The sequence below is a fragment of the Capra hircus genome, chromosome 21 (genome assembly GCF_001704415.2).
Source record: "Capra hircus breed San Clemente chromosome 21, ASM170441v1, whole genome shotgun sequence".
NCBI lineage: Eukaryota > Metazoa > Chordata > Mammalia > Artiodactyla > Bovidae > Capra > Capra hircus.
In genome coordinates, this window is record NC_030828.1 from 64,501,556 (window position 1) to 64,516,435 (window position 14,880).

At 61.7% G+C, this 14,880-nt stretch overlaps 1 protein-coding gene across 1 annotated transcript; it reads left to right on the plus strand.

Moving 5' to 3' along the window:
• Positions 2,943–10,740, plus strand: SLC25A47 (solute carrier family 25 member 47). The gene is made up of 7 exons (XM_018066612.1): positions 2,943–3,387; positions 4,901–5,044; positions 7,311–7,354; positions 7,652–7,723; positions 8,376–8,558; positions 9,326–9,656; positions 9,888–10,740. The coding sequence occupies exons 2-7, from the start codon at positions 5,017–5,019 to the stop codon at positions 10,166–10,168; spliced, it is 939 nt and encodes a 312-aa protein (XP_017922101.1). The 5' UTR covers positions 2,943–3,387; positions 4,901–5,016; the 3' UTR covers positions 10,169–10,740.

Genomic DNA, 14,880 nt, shown 5'->3' on the forward strand with positions numbered 1-14,880 from the left:
TGTTTGACCCAGAGAACTCCCCTCTGAGAACGTACCCACTGAAACACAAAGACCTCGAAGCATAATTCCTGGAGCATTTTCTGTATTTTACAGGCGTATCCCACTTGCCTGTTCTTGACATCACCTGCAAGTTACATCGTAACAGTAATATTTATTCATTTCGGTTGCGCCATGCGGCATGTGGGATGGTCGTTTCCTAAGCAGGGATAGAACCTGTGCCCACCCTGCGTAGGGAGTCTTAACCCCTGGGCCTCCCGTGAAATCCCGTAACGGTGATACTCAGAGCTACAGGTGTGGCTCCAGGACCCCAGGGCCTGCTGACCCTTTAGACCTCCCAGAGCCTTACGGGGGGGGGATGGCAACAGAGCTGCCATTTTACAGACAAGGACACTAAGGCCCCAGGGGACCTCACAGAGAGACCCTCAGGGTGAGGGCCACACCCAGGCAGCCTGGCTCAGCCTCCTGGTCCACCCCACGGGCACTGTGGACGCATAGGGGGCGTGAGTCCCCAGGTGCACGGCATCCCAGACGGGTCGAGAAGCAAAGGCAGCAAGTCACAAAATAGTGAAAAAAGAGGTGTCTGCCTGCGTCCTGCCGGGAGGCGGGGCCTTAGCCTCAATGCCGGCTGCGGCTCTTTGGTCTGGCTGTCTTGTTAGTAACTTGAACTTATCCCTCTTGTTATAAAGCATAAGCACGCCTTTTAGGATATCAGGTTCCTCCGCACCACCTCGGCCTGCAGCTCCCCCCCAACCCCCACCACCATGTCCGGTGAGGCCTGCGCCCCGCTTCCCCTTGTCCCCGGGGCCCCTGGTATCTGTGCCCTGTCTGTCTCCCCCTACAGGATGGCTCAGAACTCCTCCCTTGGGCCGCGCGGGGTGAAGCCCCACTGTTGGAGGAGGAAGACCTTGCTGCTTGGAACAGTGACCCTTCCGGTGGCCCCAGCGGGTGCCCTGGGCTCTGACTCCTGCCATGCACGCAAGACTCAGAAAGCTTGCACCACTGGCCCAAGGGCACACAGCTGGGAGGGGTGGAGCCAGGAGCCAAGTCCAGGCTGAGCCGGCTGCCCAGTGTCTTCCCCAAACCATGCGGGGGTTGAGCCACAACCCCTCCTGAGCCCAAACCCCTGCCCACCTGCCACCAGGGGGCTTCCTTGCTGTGTCCTGGGTCAGGTGCCAGCAGATGACTCTGCCCTGGGTTCATCCATCTGTCTGTCCAGCCATCATCCAGCATCTACCCACCCACCCATCCATCCACGTTTCCATTCTTCTGTCTGCCGTTCTGTCTGTCAGTCCTTCTGACCATCTGTCTGTCCATCCACCCATCCACTCACTGACTCATTTTTTTCACGCATTTATTCATCCACCTCCCCCAGGGTGCCCACCGCGGGCCGGGCACTGTGGGCTCAGAGACAGATGCAGCACGGCCCTGCCTGTCAGCAGCTCGGAGCTAGGGGCGTGTTCAGACCTGCACGGGGCAGCCTCTACAGTGAGGAGGCGAAGGTAGCTTGGACACGTTTGTTCAGGAGGCAAAGGGCGCGTGAAACTTGGCGACAGTGACCGAGAAAGCACGCTCGTCTGAAACGCCACCTCCAGGGCTGCCCTCACAGCCCCATCCCAGCCCCGCCTGCTCCGACTGTCACTGGCACAGGCTGCTCTCTGGCAGGCTCATTATTTAGATTATTTTTTGTGTTGGTTGTCTGTCTCCTCCCCCGAATCATAAGATCCACAAGGAAGGGACTTTTGCCTGTGTTTACTGCTGTGTTTATGGAAGTGGCCTGGTGCCTAGGAGGTGGCATGCAGTAGGCACAGAGTGTTTGTGGCGTGGGGGGGAGGTACGGGCGGGGGGGCAGTTGGGGGATGGCTGGGGGGGTGGGGTGGTTGGGGGGATTCTTGGGATGATTCGGGGGATGTTTGGGGGATAGTTGGGGGGTGGTTGGGATGGTTGGGGGCATGGTTGGGAGGTGTTTGGGGGTATGGATGGGGGTGTGGTTAGGGGTAAGGTTGGGGAGTGTGGTTTGGGGGGACGGTGGGGGCATGGTTGGGGGGTGGTTGTGGGTATGCTTGGGGGGTGGTTAGGGGGGTGGTTGGGGGTATGGTTGGGGGGTAGTTAGTGGGGTGGTTGAGAGGGTGGTTGGGGGTATGGTTGGGGGTATGGCTGGGGGGTGGTTGGGGTATGGTTGGGGGTATGGTTGGGGGGTGGTTGGAATGGTTGGGGACATGGCTGGGGGTGGTTGGAAGGTATGGTTGTGGGGTGGTTGGGGATGTGGTTTGGGGGTATGGTTGGTGGTATGGTTGGGGGGTATGGTTGTGGGTATGGTTGTGGGGTATGGTTGGGGGTATGGATGTGGGTATGATTGGGGGTATGGTTGGGTGGATGGTTGGGGTGTGGTTGGGGGGTGGTTAGGGGTTGGTTGGGAGGGTGATTGGGGGATGGTGGGGGGTGGTTGGGGGTATAGTTGGGTGGTTAGGGGGTGGTTGAGGGTGTGGTTGGGGGATGGTGGGGGGTATGGTTGGGAGGTGGTTAGGGGGTGGTTGGGAGGGTGGTTGGGGGGGTGATTGGGGGTATGGTTGGGGGGTGGTTGGCGGTGGTTGGGAGGGTGGATGGGGGTGGTTGGGGGATGAGGGGATGGTGAGGGGAGTGTTTGTGGGGTATGGTTGGGGGGTAGTTGGGGGTGTGGTTGGGGGGTGATTGGGGGTATGGTTGGGGGGTGGTTAGGGGGTGGTTGGGAGGGCAGTTGGGGTATGGTTGGGGCGTGGTTGGGGGTGGCTGGGAGGGTGGTTGGGGGATGGGGGGATGGTGAGGGGCATGTTTGTGGGGTATGGTTGGGGGGTGGTTGGGGGTGTGGTTGGGGTATGGTTGGGGGGTGGTTGTGGGGATGGTTGGAGGGATGGTTGGGGGAATGGTGGGGGCGTGGGTAGGGGGCATGGGCAGGGTGGGCTGTTGGGAGGCCAAGCTGGGGGCTGTGCAGGTGGGTAGAGGGGGTGGATCTGAACGTGAATGTCAAGGGGTTGCCCTCAGGACTGGGTGCCTCAGAGGATGCGGGGTGCAGGGGAAAGGTGCCCAGGGCCGTCCCTGGGCTCTGGCTCGGGTGCCCGGGCCGACATTCTGCAGGAAACATGGGATTCGACCGCTCCGTTTCTTCAGTTAGACCGCATGCCTCAAGTTCCCTCACCATCTGAAGGACTGGCCTCTGCAGTGTAGTGTCCCAGCTGGACGTGGCCTGCTCAGAACAGGCCTGTCCGCTCCCTCCTTCCGGAACCTGCGCTCCTACTAACACAGCCTGCACGGTTTGCCAGCCACTCCCCCAGGGACACACCCGGAGCGTGCCCCGAGTGGTCCCCGACGCAACGCGCGTGCTGTCCTCCTCTCGTGGAGGCAGAGATGGAGGTATGGAGGAGTCGAGGGCTCTCCCGAGGTCTCGGGGCTGGGATCTGAGGGCGGCGGCCTGGCTCCTAACCGGATGCTGGCCTGCATCTCTCCAAAGGTCAAGGTTGGCCTCAGGACCGGCCTTGGACGGGCTGCCTCTTGCCCTTTGTCCTCTGTCGTGGCAGCGGCCACTGCCAGCCTGTGTCCCCCACCCACCCCACAAACTCCTGGGCAGGATGCGGGGCTCCCCTGTGTCAGTGTGACCTGCTCAGGGTCAGCCTGCGGTCCACACACGACCCCTGCCCCAGGGCTGCCTGGAGGGGGCTGCCTGGGGGCTGCCGTGTCAACAACTCTCCCGGTCCTGCCAGCTTCCATGTTGGCAGAATACACACCGTGTATGACCCTGGGCAAGTGAACAGCCTCCCTGAACTTCAGTGTCCATGAAGGGCTGTGTTCCGGTGTCACATGGGGGGGTGAGTCATGAGGGCAGGGCCCATGGGTCTCAGGGCCTGGCCTGCGGCATCAGAGAGGAGCTGGTTGGGTAAGTATCTGGTGATCAAATCCGGCCCTGCTGCCTGCATGGCCCTGGATGAGTCCTTTTTCTGGGCCTCACTGGCTTCATCTGTAAAATGGGACCATCAGCCCTGCCTCCTCCTGGGGCTGTAACAAGGATGCCCTGAGACGGTGAAGGAGGAGGGCTAGGTTAACTAAAGACGGGGGCACAGCCAGGGAGAGGTCACCATCCTTTACTGTGGTTCCCAGTGAGCAGCCTCTTACTGGAGTGGCTACCCCTTTAGGAGTACCCTGATTTGGTTGGAGGCAAGGTCGGGGGCCCTGGTCCCTGGTCCCCTTGCTCAGCGAGCCCTGCTCAGAGCTGGATCCGTGCTGGGTGCTGGGGACTCAGAGTTGGATCTGGCTGTATTCCTGGGCACATGGAGGTGGATGTGGAAGCAGCAAAGGGATTGGGGCCCAGGGTGGTACGAAGGACGTGGAGGAGACCTTGGCCTGTGGCTGGGCTGCTCACAGGAGGGCCCTGGCCAGCCTCCCTGAGGCTTTGTCATTGGTGGCCTGTCATCCCCCACTCCCTCCCTGCTACCTGGAGCTCCCTGGGGATGGGACTGGGCTGCCTGAGCGCAGCCTCAACTCAGAGAGTGTTTATTGAATGAATAAGTGAGGGAGCATTGATGGTTACCCGGGCAGGAGCAACTCCAGGGGAGTCAGGGAGGCCCAGGGATGGATAAGGGCTGAGCTTGGGTTTGTAGAGGTGGGGGCCATCAGAGCCTCCCCAGGGGGTGGTCTGAAACCCAGGCCTGCAGGTGGTGGGAGTAGTGATCATACTTTCTGAATCTGACGTCACCCATGGCCTTTCACTTACTTCCCGACACCTGGATCCTGAGGGCACTGGGACAACGGTCCTTTGGGGTAGGTGGGAGGGAGTCCAGGTGGGCATTGACCTGCCTGCGGCCCGGTGCGGCCTTTGCCTCTGGGGCCACTGGTCAGCAAGCTCAGCTTCCTGTCACTGCCCCCACCGCAGGTATTTAAGGTCTGCGAGGAGCCAGCGGGCAGCTTCGGAAGCCGCCCTGGTGGTGGCACCAGACCGACCTCTCACGCAGCCTGACCCCTGTGCCTTCCCCGCCACCTGCGCTGTCCATGGATTTTGTTGCTGGAGCCATTGGAGGTAAGAGTGGGCACCGTGGGGCCTCAGAGGGGGCCGTTGCTCCCGGGGGAACTGGGTGGGGTGAGGGGGCTGGAAGGGGGTGCTCTGCCCCAGGCCAGCAGTGAGGTTTGAGGCCTCCATGAAGTGGCCGGTGCCTGGTGGGGTGGCCACGGGTGCTGGGAGAAGAGAGGAGTTTTTCCCGTAGATGACGGGGCAGGTGGCCCAGAGCCCAGGAGGAGATGGGTGGGGGTGACTCTGCTCCGGCCTGGGGGGCTCGGCCTGGAGGCTGAGGGGTGGGCAGGGGTGGGGGTGCAGAGGGTGGATGGTCTCTCCGCCTGGCCAGGGGGAGGCTGGGAGCCATGTGCATGGAGAAGGATGGGACGAGCGACTCCAGGAGAGGGTAGGCGGTGGGGACCGACGAGAGACTCCAGGAGAGGGTGGGCGGTGGGGACCGACGGCAAGGGCAGAGGTGTGGTGGGGGAGGGTCCCGGATGAGCCCCTTGGCTCCCTGGCTGTGTGCACCCGTGGGCCCGTCCCCACCTGGCTGGGCCTCCAGCCCATTTTCACCTCTGGAGAGAAGGCTGTTGTGAAAGCCGCATCCAGGAAGGGGATCTGCTCCTCCCAGCTTGGCTTGCACAGGCTATTTTGGGTGAGGCGCCCTTGACCTCTGTCCTCTTGTGAAACGGCAGGGGCTGCTCATCAATACTTCTAGGAATAGCGTGGGGTGTTCTCTTCAGAAGGGGTGGGCAGTGCTGAAATGGGAATGACCCGGGCCCCGGCCTTACCAGTGGGCTGTCTGACGTTCCCGCGGGGAGCCGGGCCTGAGGCTTCCCTGGTCATCAGCTCCCTAAGGAGCCAGGGCTTGACCTGCCCCGGATCTCACAGCAGGAAGGGCTCTTGAGTCCCACATCTTCGCACCAGGGCCCTGGGAAGGCCTGGGTGGAAAGGGCTCCTACTCTCTGTGCCTGGCTCTGGGACATGGGGAGGCAGACCTGGGCCTTTTCCTTGAGGAACTCGAGTTCTGGATTGCAGCAAAGCCCTGTGACAGCCATGTGACCAACATGTTTTCTGGCACAGGGGCAGCCCTGAGTATGGGGGTCAGGGAAGGCTCCTTAGAGGAGGTGATGGTGTGGCAGGGTTTTGATGGATGAGTAGGAGTTTGGTGTGGTATACGTAAGGGCTGTGCCTGCGTGCATGCTTAGTCATTCAGTTGTGTCCGACTGTTTGCAACCCCATGGACTATAGCCCGCCGGGCTCCTCTGTCCATGGGATTTCCCAGGCACGAGTGGCCTGCCATTTTTTCTTCCCCACGGGACCTTTCCAACCCAAGGCTTGAACCTGTGGTTCCTGCCACGTCTCCTGCATGGCAGGCCTGTTCTTTACCACTGAGCCACCTGGGAAGCCCACATGCAAGGGTCGAGGAAGGTAATTCTCAAGTCAGTGAGTCATTGTTTCGGCTTCACTCTTTCTGTTCCTTCACTTGTTCATTCATTCACTTCATTATTTCACTCGTGCGTATTTAGAGTCCTGGGATACATAAGAAATAGGGCACAGCCCCCACACACCTTACTGTTTTCAGGTGGCCTTCACTGAGCCCCCCTCCCAGGATGAAACCCCAGGAACCTGCCCACTCTCTGTCTTCCGTGTGGTAGTGCCAGGGGCTTGGACCTGGAGTCCCCGGTGTTAGGAGAGGAGAAAGGGAAAGAAGGTGGCACCTGTCCTCGTGGCAGGAGGCAGAGAGCCCTGGCCCGGGAAGACTCGAGTTCTACTCCGTTTCATGCAAACCTATGCTTCCAGCAATCCCTCTTGGAGGCCTGGTGCCCCGGGCTTTCTCCGCCCCCAGCCTCTGCCTGGACTGTGCTCCCTGTCACCCCCCGCAGCTGTGAGGCGCACTGGCCTCCTGCTTGCAGACAGACCCTTCACAGACTGAGGCTTGAGAGTGAGCTCAGCCTGGCTAGGAGACAGGGCCCAGCAAATGGACCAATTCTTCCGGAACGTGATGCCGGAGGGGAGGCCGTGGAGCACCCTTGCCTCTCAGAAGGAGGGTCCAGGGGGCCAAGACTCGGAAGGAGAGACCACTGGCAGCCTGGCTGACATCACGTTACCCTTCTGAGCCTCAGTTTGCTCATCTGTAAAATGGGGGTCGTGCTCCCCCTCTGCTGAGATGTGGGTGTGGACAAGAAGAGCCCAGTGGGGGTCTCTCTGCGGGAGCGTGGTCAGGGGCCCTCCCTCACTGAGGCGGCTCAGCCTCCTGCTCCCCTCACTGGCCCCCCTGGTTTTCTGACAGGTGTCTGCGGTGTTGCTGTGGGCTACCCCCTGGACACGGTGAAGGTACAGTCATTGCCAGACCCCTGCCTGGGCTTAGGTCCCCATCTATGGCCAGAAGAACTTTCTAGCCTGCTGGTCAGACCCTGTCTCTGCCCTCCACCTCCCCTGTGTACTCAGGACCATCAGCGCCCCCGTTTCCCTGCTGAGACTCAGGTTGCTCACCTTAAAGGGGGTCACTGTCACTGCTCTGCCCACAGCACGGCTGTGACCATCAGGGATTGGCTCTTTCCCTTCCCCGGGGCCTGCCGACCTCTCCCCAGGCCTGGAGCTACCCCTTCCTGAAGCCCACTTCTCCCACAGGTCAGGATCCAGACGGAGGCCAAGTACACGGGCATCTGGGACTGCGTCCGGGACACGTATCACCGAGAGCGGGTAGGCCTGGGGCCAGGGTCATGGGTAGGTGGGTGGACTCCGGGGCTGCCACTCCCCAGCCAGCCTGGCAATCCTGAGCTCCTCTCTGAGCCTTCCAAATGGGAATAGCTGTACCAGCCCCCCGGATTCCTCTGAGGACGAGAGCTAGGGTTCTGGCACATAGGAGGCGCTCAGAGTGAGTTCCTGCCTCCAGGAGAGGGTCTGGAGGGGGCATCTGGGGACTTCAAAGCTCAGGGGAGGACCCACCAGGTGGGGCACCCCTCCAAAGAATGCTGGGTAGAGTCATCAGGGGTCCAGCTCAGAGCCCATCTGGAGGAGGGGTCTCAGGGACACTCGCCAAAGTGAACTTGGGAATCGGTGCCAGCCAGAGGGGAGTGAAAGAGAAAGGGCAGTGGCTACGCTGCTCATTCGGCACCGCTATCGTCACAACAGCCCCCGGGGGGGGCCTGGCCTCCGGGGTGTTACAAGCCCCATTGTACAGCTGAGGAAACTGAGGCCGCCGTGCTGAGGTCCCATGGCGGGGGGTGGCGGTGGGTGAGGTGAGAGCCGGCTCCTTGGTCCAGGGGCCCCAAGGGCAGCCGTCCCGCCTGCCCCACTGCTGGCCGGGCCTCCGGCCTGACTTGGGCCCCGGGGCCTCTGCCCCCGCGGCCAGCTGCGGGGCTTCTACAGGGGCCTCTCGCTGCCCATGTGCACCGTGTCCCTGGTCTCGTCCGTGTCCTTCGGCACCTACCGCCACTGCCTCGCGCACATCTGCCGGGTCCGCTACGGCAGCGCCGGCGCCAAGCCCGCCAAGACCGACATCACGCTCTCGGGGTTTGCCTCTGGCCTCGTCCGCGTGAGTAGGCGGGAGGAGAGGCGGTCTGGGGGACCCCAGCTGGGGGGGGGAGGTGGATGGAGGCGGGGGTGGTGGTGGTGCTGTGGCTGAGGATGCAGCTGGCTAGGGGGCCTGAGCTTCTGTCTCTTCATCTGTAAGAGGTGTGCTGAGGTCACACATGTGAAGCCCCCAGCCAGGGGGCTAACCGGTGGGAGCACCCACGAGATGGCAGCCAATAGTATGAGTAAAACGATCCTATGTTATTAATATATGTCAGTATTGTCGGTGCTCACATTAAGTGTTGCATTACTCTTAACCTTAGTTAAATAACACATTAATATGTCGATCCCTGGGTCAGGAAGATCCCCTGGAGGAGGAAATGGCAACCCACTCCAGTATTCTTACCTGGAGAATCCCATGGATAGAGGAGCCTGGCAGGCTACAGTCCGTGAGGTCTCACAGCGTCGGGGATGACTGAGCGCCTGAGCAGCGGCAGTCACGAACGGATGGATGGTGTGACTGAACTTGCATGAACTGGAGTCACACTGACCCGACACCTACTGTGTGGCGGGCGCTCTGCTGGCGGGGATGCGCAGCTGAAGGAAGGGCTGGCTCTAGCCGGGTGGGCAGAGCCAGCTTCGCGCCCGCCCCACCGTGGCCCGTGGGCCAGCACGGGGCTTCCCGGGGCTCACGCTCCCTTGGAGAGCACTGTGGGCCATGGAGGCTAAGGGAGCCCCGGGGCAGGGCTCCCGGCGGCTCTGCCTCCTCACCGTGCCTCCCTCCCCCAGGTGTTCCTGACCTCACCCACCGAGGTGGCTAAGGTCCGCCTACAGACGCAGACTCAGGTGCAGCAGCGGCGGCAGCCCTCAGCCTCGGGGCCGTCGGTGCCCTCGGCCGTGCCTCCCACCTGCCCCGTGCCCCCCGCGGGTCCACTCCCCGGGCCCAGGTTCCATGGGCCGCTGCACTGCCTGGCCACGGTAGCTCGGGAGGAGGGGCTGCGCGGCCTCTACAAGGGCAGCTCGGCCCTGCTCTTCCGGGACGGGCACTCCTTTGCCACCTACTTTCTCTCGTATGCCATCCTCTGTGAGTGGCTGACTCCCGCCGGCCAAAGCCGGCCAGGTGAGTGGGGGGGGGGGTGGCTGGGGCCCTGGACGGTGCAGGTTAGGGTATGCAGGGGGCTGGTCAGCCCAGCCGGCATTGCAGCCTGGAGGGGAGACGGGTTGAGGCCACGCTGGCCCCAGGGCCCCCAGGTGGGATGCTTGTGGCCCCAAGACCCCGGGTGCCTGCCCCACCCTGTCCAGTCTCCCCGGCACGGCTTCTAACCGAGGCACCCATATGCTCTCCCCGCAGATGTCTCGGGCGTGCTGGTGGCCGGTGGCTGTGCCGGGACACTGGCCTGGGCTGTGGCCACCCCCATGGACGTGATCAAGGCGCGCCTGCAGGCGGATGGCCAGGGCCGCCAGCGGTACCACGGCCTCCTGCACTGCGTGCTGACCAGCGTTCGGGAGGAGGGGCCGCGCGTGCTCTTCAAGGGGCTGCTGCTCAACTGCTGCCGTGCCTTCCCCGTCAACATGGTGGTGTTCGTGGCTTACGAGGCCGTGCTGAGGCTCACGCGGGGCCTGCTCACATAGCTGGTGCCCCACAACCACCCCGGGGGGGGGGGCGGCGCCAACCTGCCAAGAGCTCCCAGGGGCCCCTGCAGGAGCTAGAGGTGGCGGAGGGGAGTGCGAGGGTCTCGACCCAGGGTGCTACTACCCCCCAGCACGGCCAGGGCCTCCCCGCCCGGAGGCAGGCACAAGGGGAGGTACGGGGACCCGCCTGGCCACAGCCAGGTTGACCTGAGGGTCAAAGCCAGAAAGGGGCGGGGATACAGATGTGTTAGCTTGGGGCCGTCTGTGCATTTGGTTGGTGGGGCCATCCCCGGCTTCCCTTCCAGGCTTTCCCCGCCGCCCCGTGTCCTCAGGGCGCCCCTGCGTCCGCCTGACACCCACTCCTGGACCCCACCCCTCCTCAGTCAGCTCTCCCCGCTGTGCGGGCTGCCCTGCAGGCCTGGGACCCAGGCACAGCTGTCGGGCGCCCGCCTGCTCGGTCCCTGCACCAGGCAGACCCGGGAGCTTTGTGTGAGGTCTGGTCCCCCTTGTTCTGTCTGCAGAGCCAGGACTCAGCGGGCAGCTGTTGCTAATAAAACATTTTTCTCAGGCTGCTCAGGCATGTTGGTCTGTGGAACTGGTGACTGGTTTTCCCCATTGTCAGCTGGTCCTCAGAGGCCAAGGCCCTCGCCACCTGAGTGGCCGGGGCACCCACCAGGCGGACAGTGCATGGAGGCCCAGCCCAGCTCCCCCCGACTCCCCAGGTCTGTGCAAGGAGCCCGCCACAGCATGAAGCCGGTTCTCCTCACCCCTCCACCCTGTCCCAAACCCACCCGCTTTCTGAGTTAAGACTGGGGCCTGCAGGGGAGGCGGTCTGTGTATCCTCAGCACTGCTGGGTCCTCAGGCAGGTCATCACGACAGCTCAGAAGGGGAGCCAGGCCTGCCCAAGGCCACACGGCAGGGAGGACGGGGGACCTCACACCCGCACTTGAGATCCCAGCCCTCTCTCAGGCACCATGTGGCTTCCAGGGATGGTCCAGCATGAACGGCCAGGTGCCCACTGAAGCAGCCCTCTGGTAAAGCCAGGCGACTCCTGCCTGGACACTCACTCATTCAGACACCAGCCTTGACCGTGACTTTGGACTGAAGGACATCCAGGGTTCTGGCTGAACGGAAAACTCTTTCCTGTTCCCAGAAAATGTGGGTGGACCCTCCTCTGGCCTTTCCTGTCCCAAGACCCAGGCATTTGCTTACGCCCTGTGCTCTCTATGGGGGCACCTCTCCCCCCTCTGCCTGGATGACTGCAGGTCCCAGATGGCACTTCCTCCAGGAAACTCTCCCTGCCTGCTCTAGGCTGCGGGAAGGTCTCGCCTGCTCTGCCCCGCTGGGCCCCCGCTCACCGTCTGGTCACTTATCCATCTTCTACCCCCACCCCCACCCCACCAGAGACTGCAAGCTGCCTATGGGCAGCATGCTTGGTTTGGATTATACCCAGGTCAGAGCCTGGCACACAGCTGGTGCTCGAGGGTTGTGTGTGATACTGGTGTCATGCAGCCAGTACTCGGATATGTGTGTGTGTGATACCGGTGTCACACAGCTGGTGCTCAGGTGTGTGTGTGTGTGTGATACCGGTGTCATACAGCTGGTGCTCAGGGTGTATGTGTGTGTGAGATATTGGTGCCATACAGCTGGTGCTCAGGGTGTGTGTGTGTGTGATACCGGTGTCACACAGCTGGTGCTCAGGGTGTGTGAGTGTGTGTGATACTGGTGTCATACAGCTAGTGCTCAGGGGTGTGTGTGTGTGTGTGTGATACCAGTGTCAAGCAGCTGGTGCTCAGGGTGTGTGTGTGTGATACCGGTGTCATGCAGCTGGTACTCAGGGTGTGTGTGTGTGTGAGTGTGTGTGATACCGGTGTCATACAGCCAGTGCTTGGGTGTGTGTGTGTGTGTGAGATACTGGTGCCATACAGCTGGTGCTCAGGGTGTGTGTGTGTGTGTATGTGTGATACTGGTGTCATACAGCTGGTGCTCAGGGTGTGTGTGTGTGTGTGATACTGGTGTCATACAGCTAGTGCTCAGGGGTGTGTGTGTGTGTGTGTGTGTGTGTGTGTGATACCAGTGTCACGCAGCTGGTGCTCAGGGGGTGTGTGTGTGATACCGGTGTCATGTAGCTGGTGCTCAGGGTGTGTGTGTGTGTGTGTGTGTGTGTGTGTGTGAGATCAGTGTCATACAGCCAGTGCTTGGGTGTGTGTGTGTGAGATATCGGTGTCATACAGCCAATGCTTGGGTGTGTATGTGTGTGGGAGATACCGGTGTCATGCAGCTGGTGCTCAGGGTGTGTGTGTGATACTGGTGTCATACAGCTGGTGCTCAGGGTGTGTGTGTGTGTGATACCAGTGTCATACAGCCAATGCTTGGGTGTGTATGTGTGTGTGCGATATCAGTGTCATGCAGCTGGTGCTCGAGGGTATGTGTGTGTGATACTGGTGGCATACAGCTGGTGCTCAGGGTGTGTGTGTGTGTGTGAGATATTGGTGTCATACAGCTGGTGCTAAGGGTGTGTGTGTGTGTGTGATACTGGTGTCACACAGCTGGTGCTCAGGGTGTATGTGTGTGATACCGGTGTCATACAGCCAGTGCCTGGGTGTGTGTGTGTGTGTGAGATATTGGTGTCATACAGCTGGTGCTCAGGGTGTGTGTGTGTGATACTGGTGTCATATAGCTGGTGCTCAGGGTGTGTGTGTGTGTGTGTGTGTGATATTGGTGTCATACAGCTGGTGCTCAGGGTGTGTGTGTGTGTGATACTGTGTCATACAGCTGGTGCTCAGGGTGTGTGTGTGTGATATCAGTGTCATACAGCCAGTGCTTGGGGGTGTGTGTGTGTGTGATACCGGTGTCATGCAGCTGGTGCTCGAGGGTGTGTGTGTGTGACACCGGTGGCATAGAGCCGGTGCTCAGGGTGTGGTGTGTGTGTGGCATACAGCTGGTGCTCGGGGTGTGTGTGAGATACCAGTGTCATACAGCCAGTGCTCGGGGGGTGTGTGTGGGTGTGATACCGGTGTCATGCAGCTGGTGCTCGAGGATGTTTGTTGTGATACCGGTTTCATACAGCCAGTGCTTGGGGTGTGTGTGTGTGTGTGTGTGATACCGGTGTCACACAGCCAGTGCTCGGGGTGTGTGTGTATGCACACAGCTGGTGCTCGGGGTGTGTCTGTGTAGCATACAGCTGGTGCTTGGGGGTGATGTGTGTGTGGAACGCACGAATGCCTGAGTGAACAGGCCCTGCAGAGCATTCCTGGGGTTCGCCGGCAAGCTGGTGAAGATGTGGGATGTCCTGGCCAGGTGCTGGCAGAAGGGGGTCAGCCAACAAAAGGTTTCAATGGCTGTCGAAGCCTGTGTCCTCTTCCCGCCAAGAGTGCTGTGAGCCTGCCCAGGGGCTTTGGCCTTGGAAACGGAGTCACGCCTTCCTCCAGGGAAGGGTGGGGACTGTCGGTCACCTCGTGCTGGCCCTGCTGTGCTGGGGAAGGGGCTCTGCCTCGCTCAGGCCACAGCCGTGGAGGCGAGGCCCTCTGGAGCGCGGAGATGAAGGGTGGGAAGAAGGGCCGGCCCAGAGTCGATAGGGCGCTTCCCAGGTGGCAAAGTGATAAAGATCCCACCTGCCGACACCGGAGACGTGGGGATGCGGGGTTGAGCCCAGTTGGGCCCGGCCTACCTCTCCACCTGAGTGGGCTCTCGCTGCCCCCAGACCCAGCTCCATCAGGCCCAGCAGACTGGGCACCCCTGAGGTGCCGTGAGGTCTGAGGGGTGGACACGAACAGTCATGGCAGCTGGGGACCGAATCTCACCTCACCGCTCAGACAGAGCTGGGCCGCACACCTGCCCATCCCGACTCAGGGCTTCTCTTGGCAACTATAAGAATCCTCTGTTTTTTTGCAAAACATGGGGGATGGGAGCGTCTGTGGCCCTTACCAGCAGTGACTTTGGGCATTGACCTCTGACCCAAGGCCCAGCTGACCCAAACACGAGGTGTCTGTTGCTTCTGTTACATCAGGGGGTGGGAATGAGGTCCCTGCCGCGCCCCAGTCATTGGCTGCTGTGGGGCTGCAGCCCTGCCCTCTGAGATCCCAGGACAATGCCCACCCTCCCCGGGGCCTTGGCTGTGGACCCTCCTGAGAGGCGGGCACAGGGGAGCAGAGAGATAACCTTAGCTGCCCAGCTGCACTGCCCCACCCTCTGCTGGGGGCTCACCTCCAGTCCGGAGGGAGTGGAGACTGGATGCGCTCTGGATGCCGGCGCCGCCCGGTGGGGAGCCTCAGAGCCTCCCGCAGGACGGCCCACGGGCAGGCACAGCTCGAGGCAGGGCAGGCCCGTCTGACACAGCCTCACGGGGCGGCCTCGGACAAGTCGCCATGCTCTCTACGCGGCCTCAGTCTTCCCGCCTGCAGTACGAGGCGGGCAGGCAGCGCAAGCTCACCCTCATCTGGCCAGGTCCTTGCTCTGTGACCCCTGCAAATGGCCTGGGGCCACTGTCTACACAGAACCTTTCAGACCACCCCCATGGCCGCCTCCCTCGACCACAAAACGCGGACATCTGTCTGCGTTCTCCACTGGCTGTGGGGAACATCCAGTGAGTGTGGGAGCCAGCACCACGCAGGGCTGAGGGCTAGGAAGGCGGACGGGCCATGTCCGGCTCATTCCCGGAGCCATACCTCCGTGCCGTGGTGGCTACCAGGGCTGTGATCCCAGCCTGCAT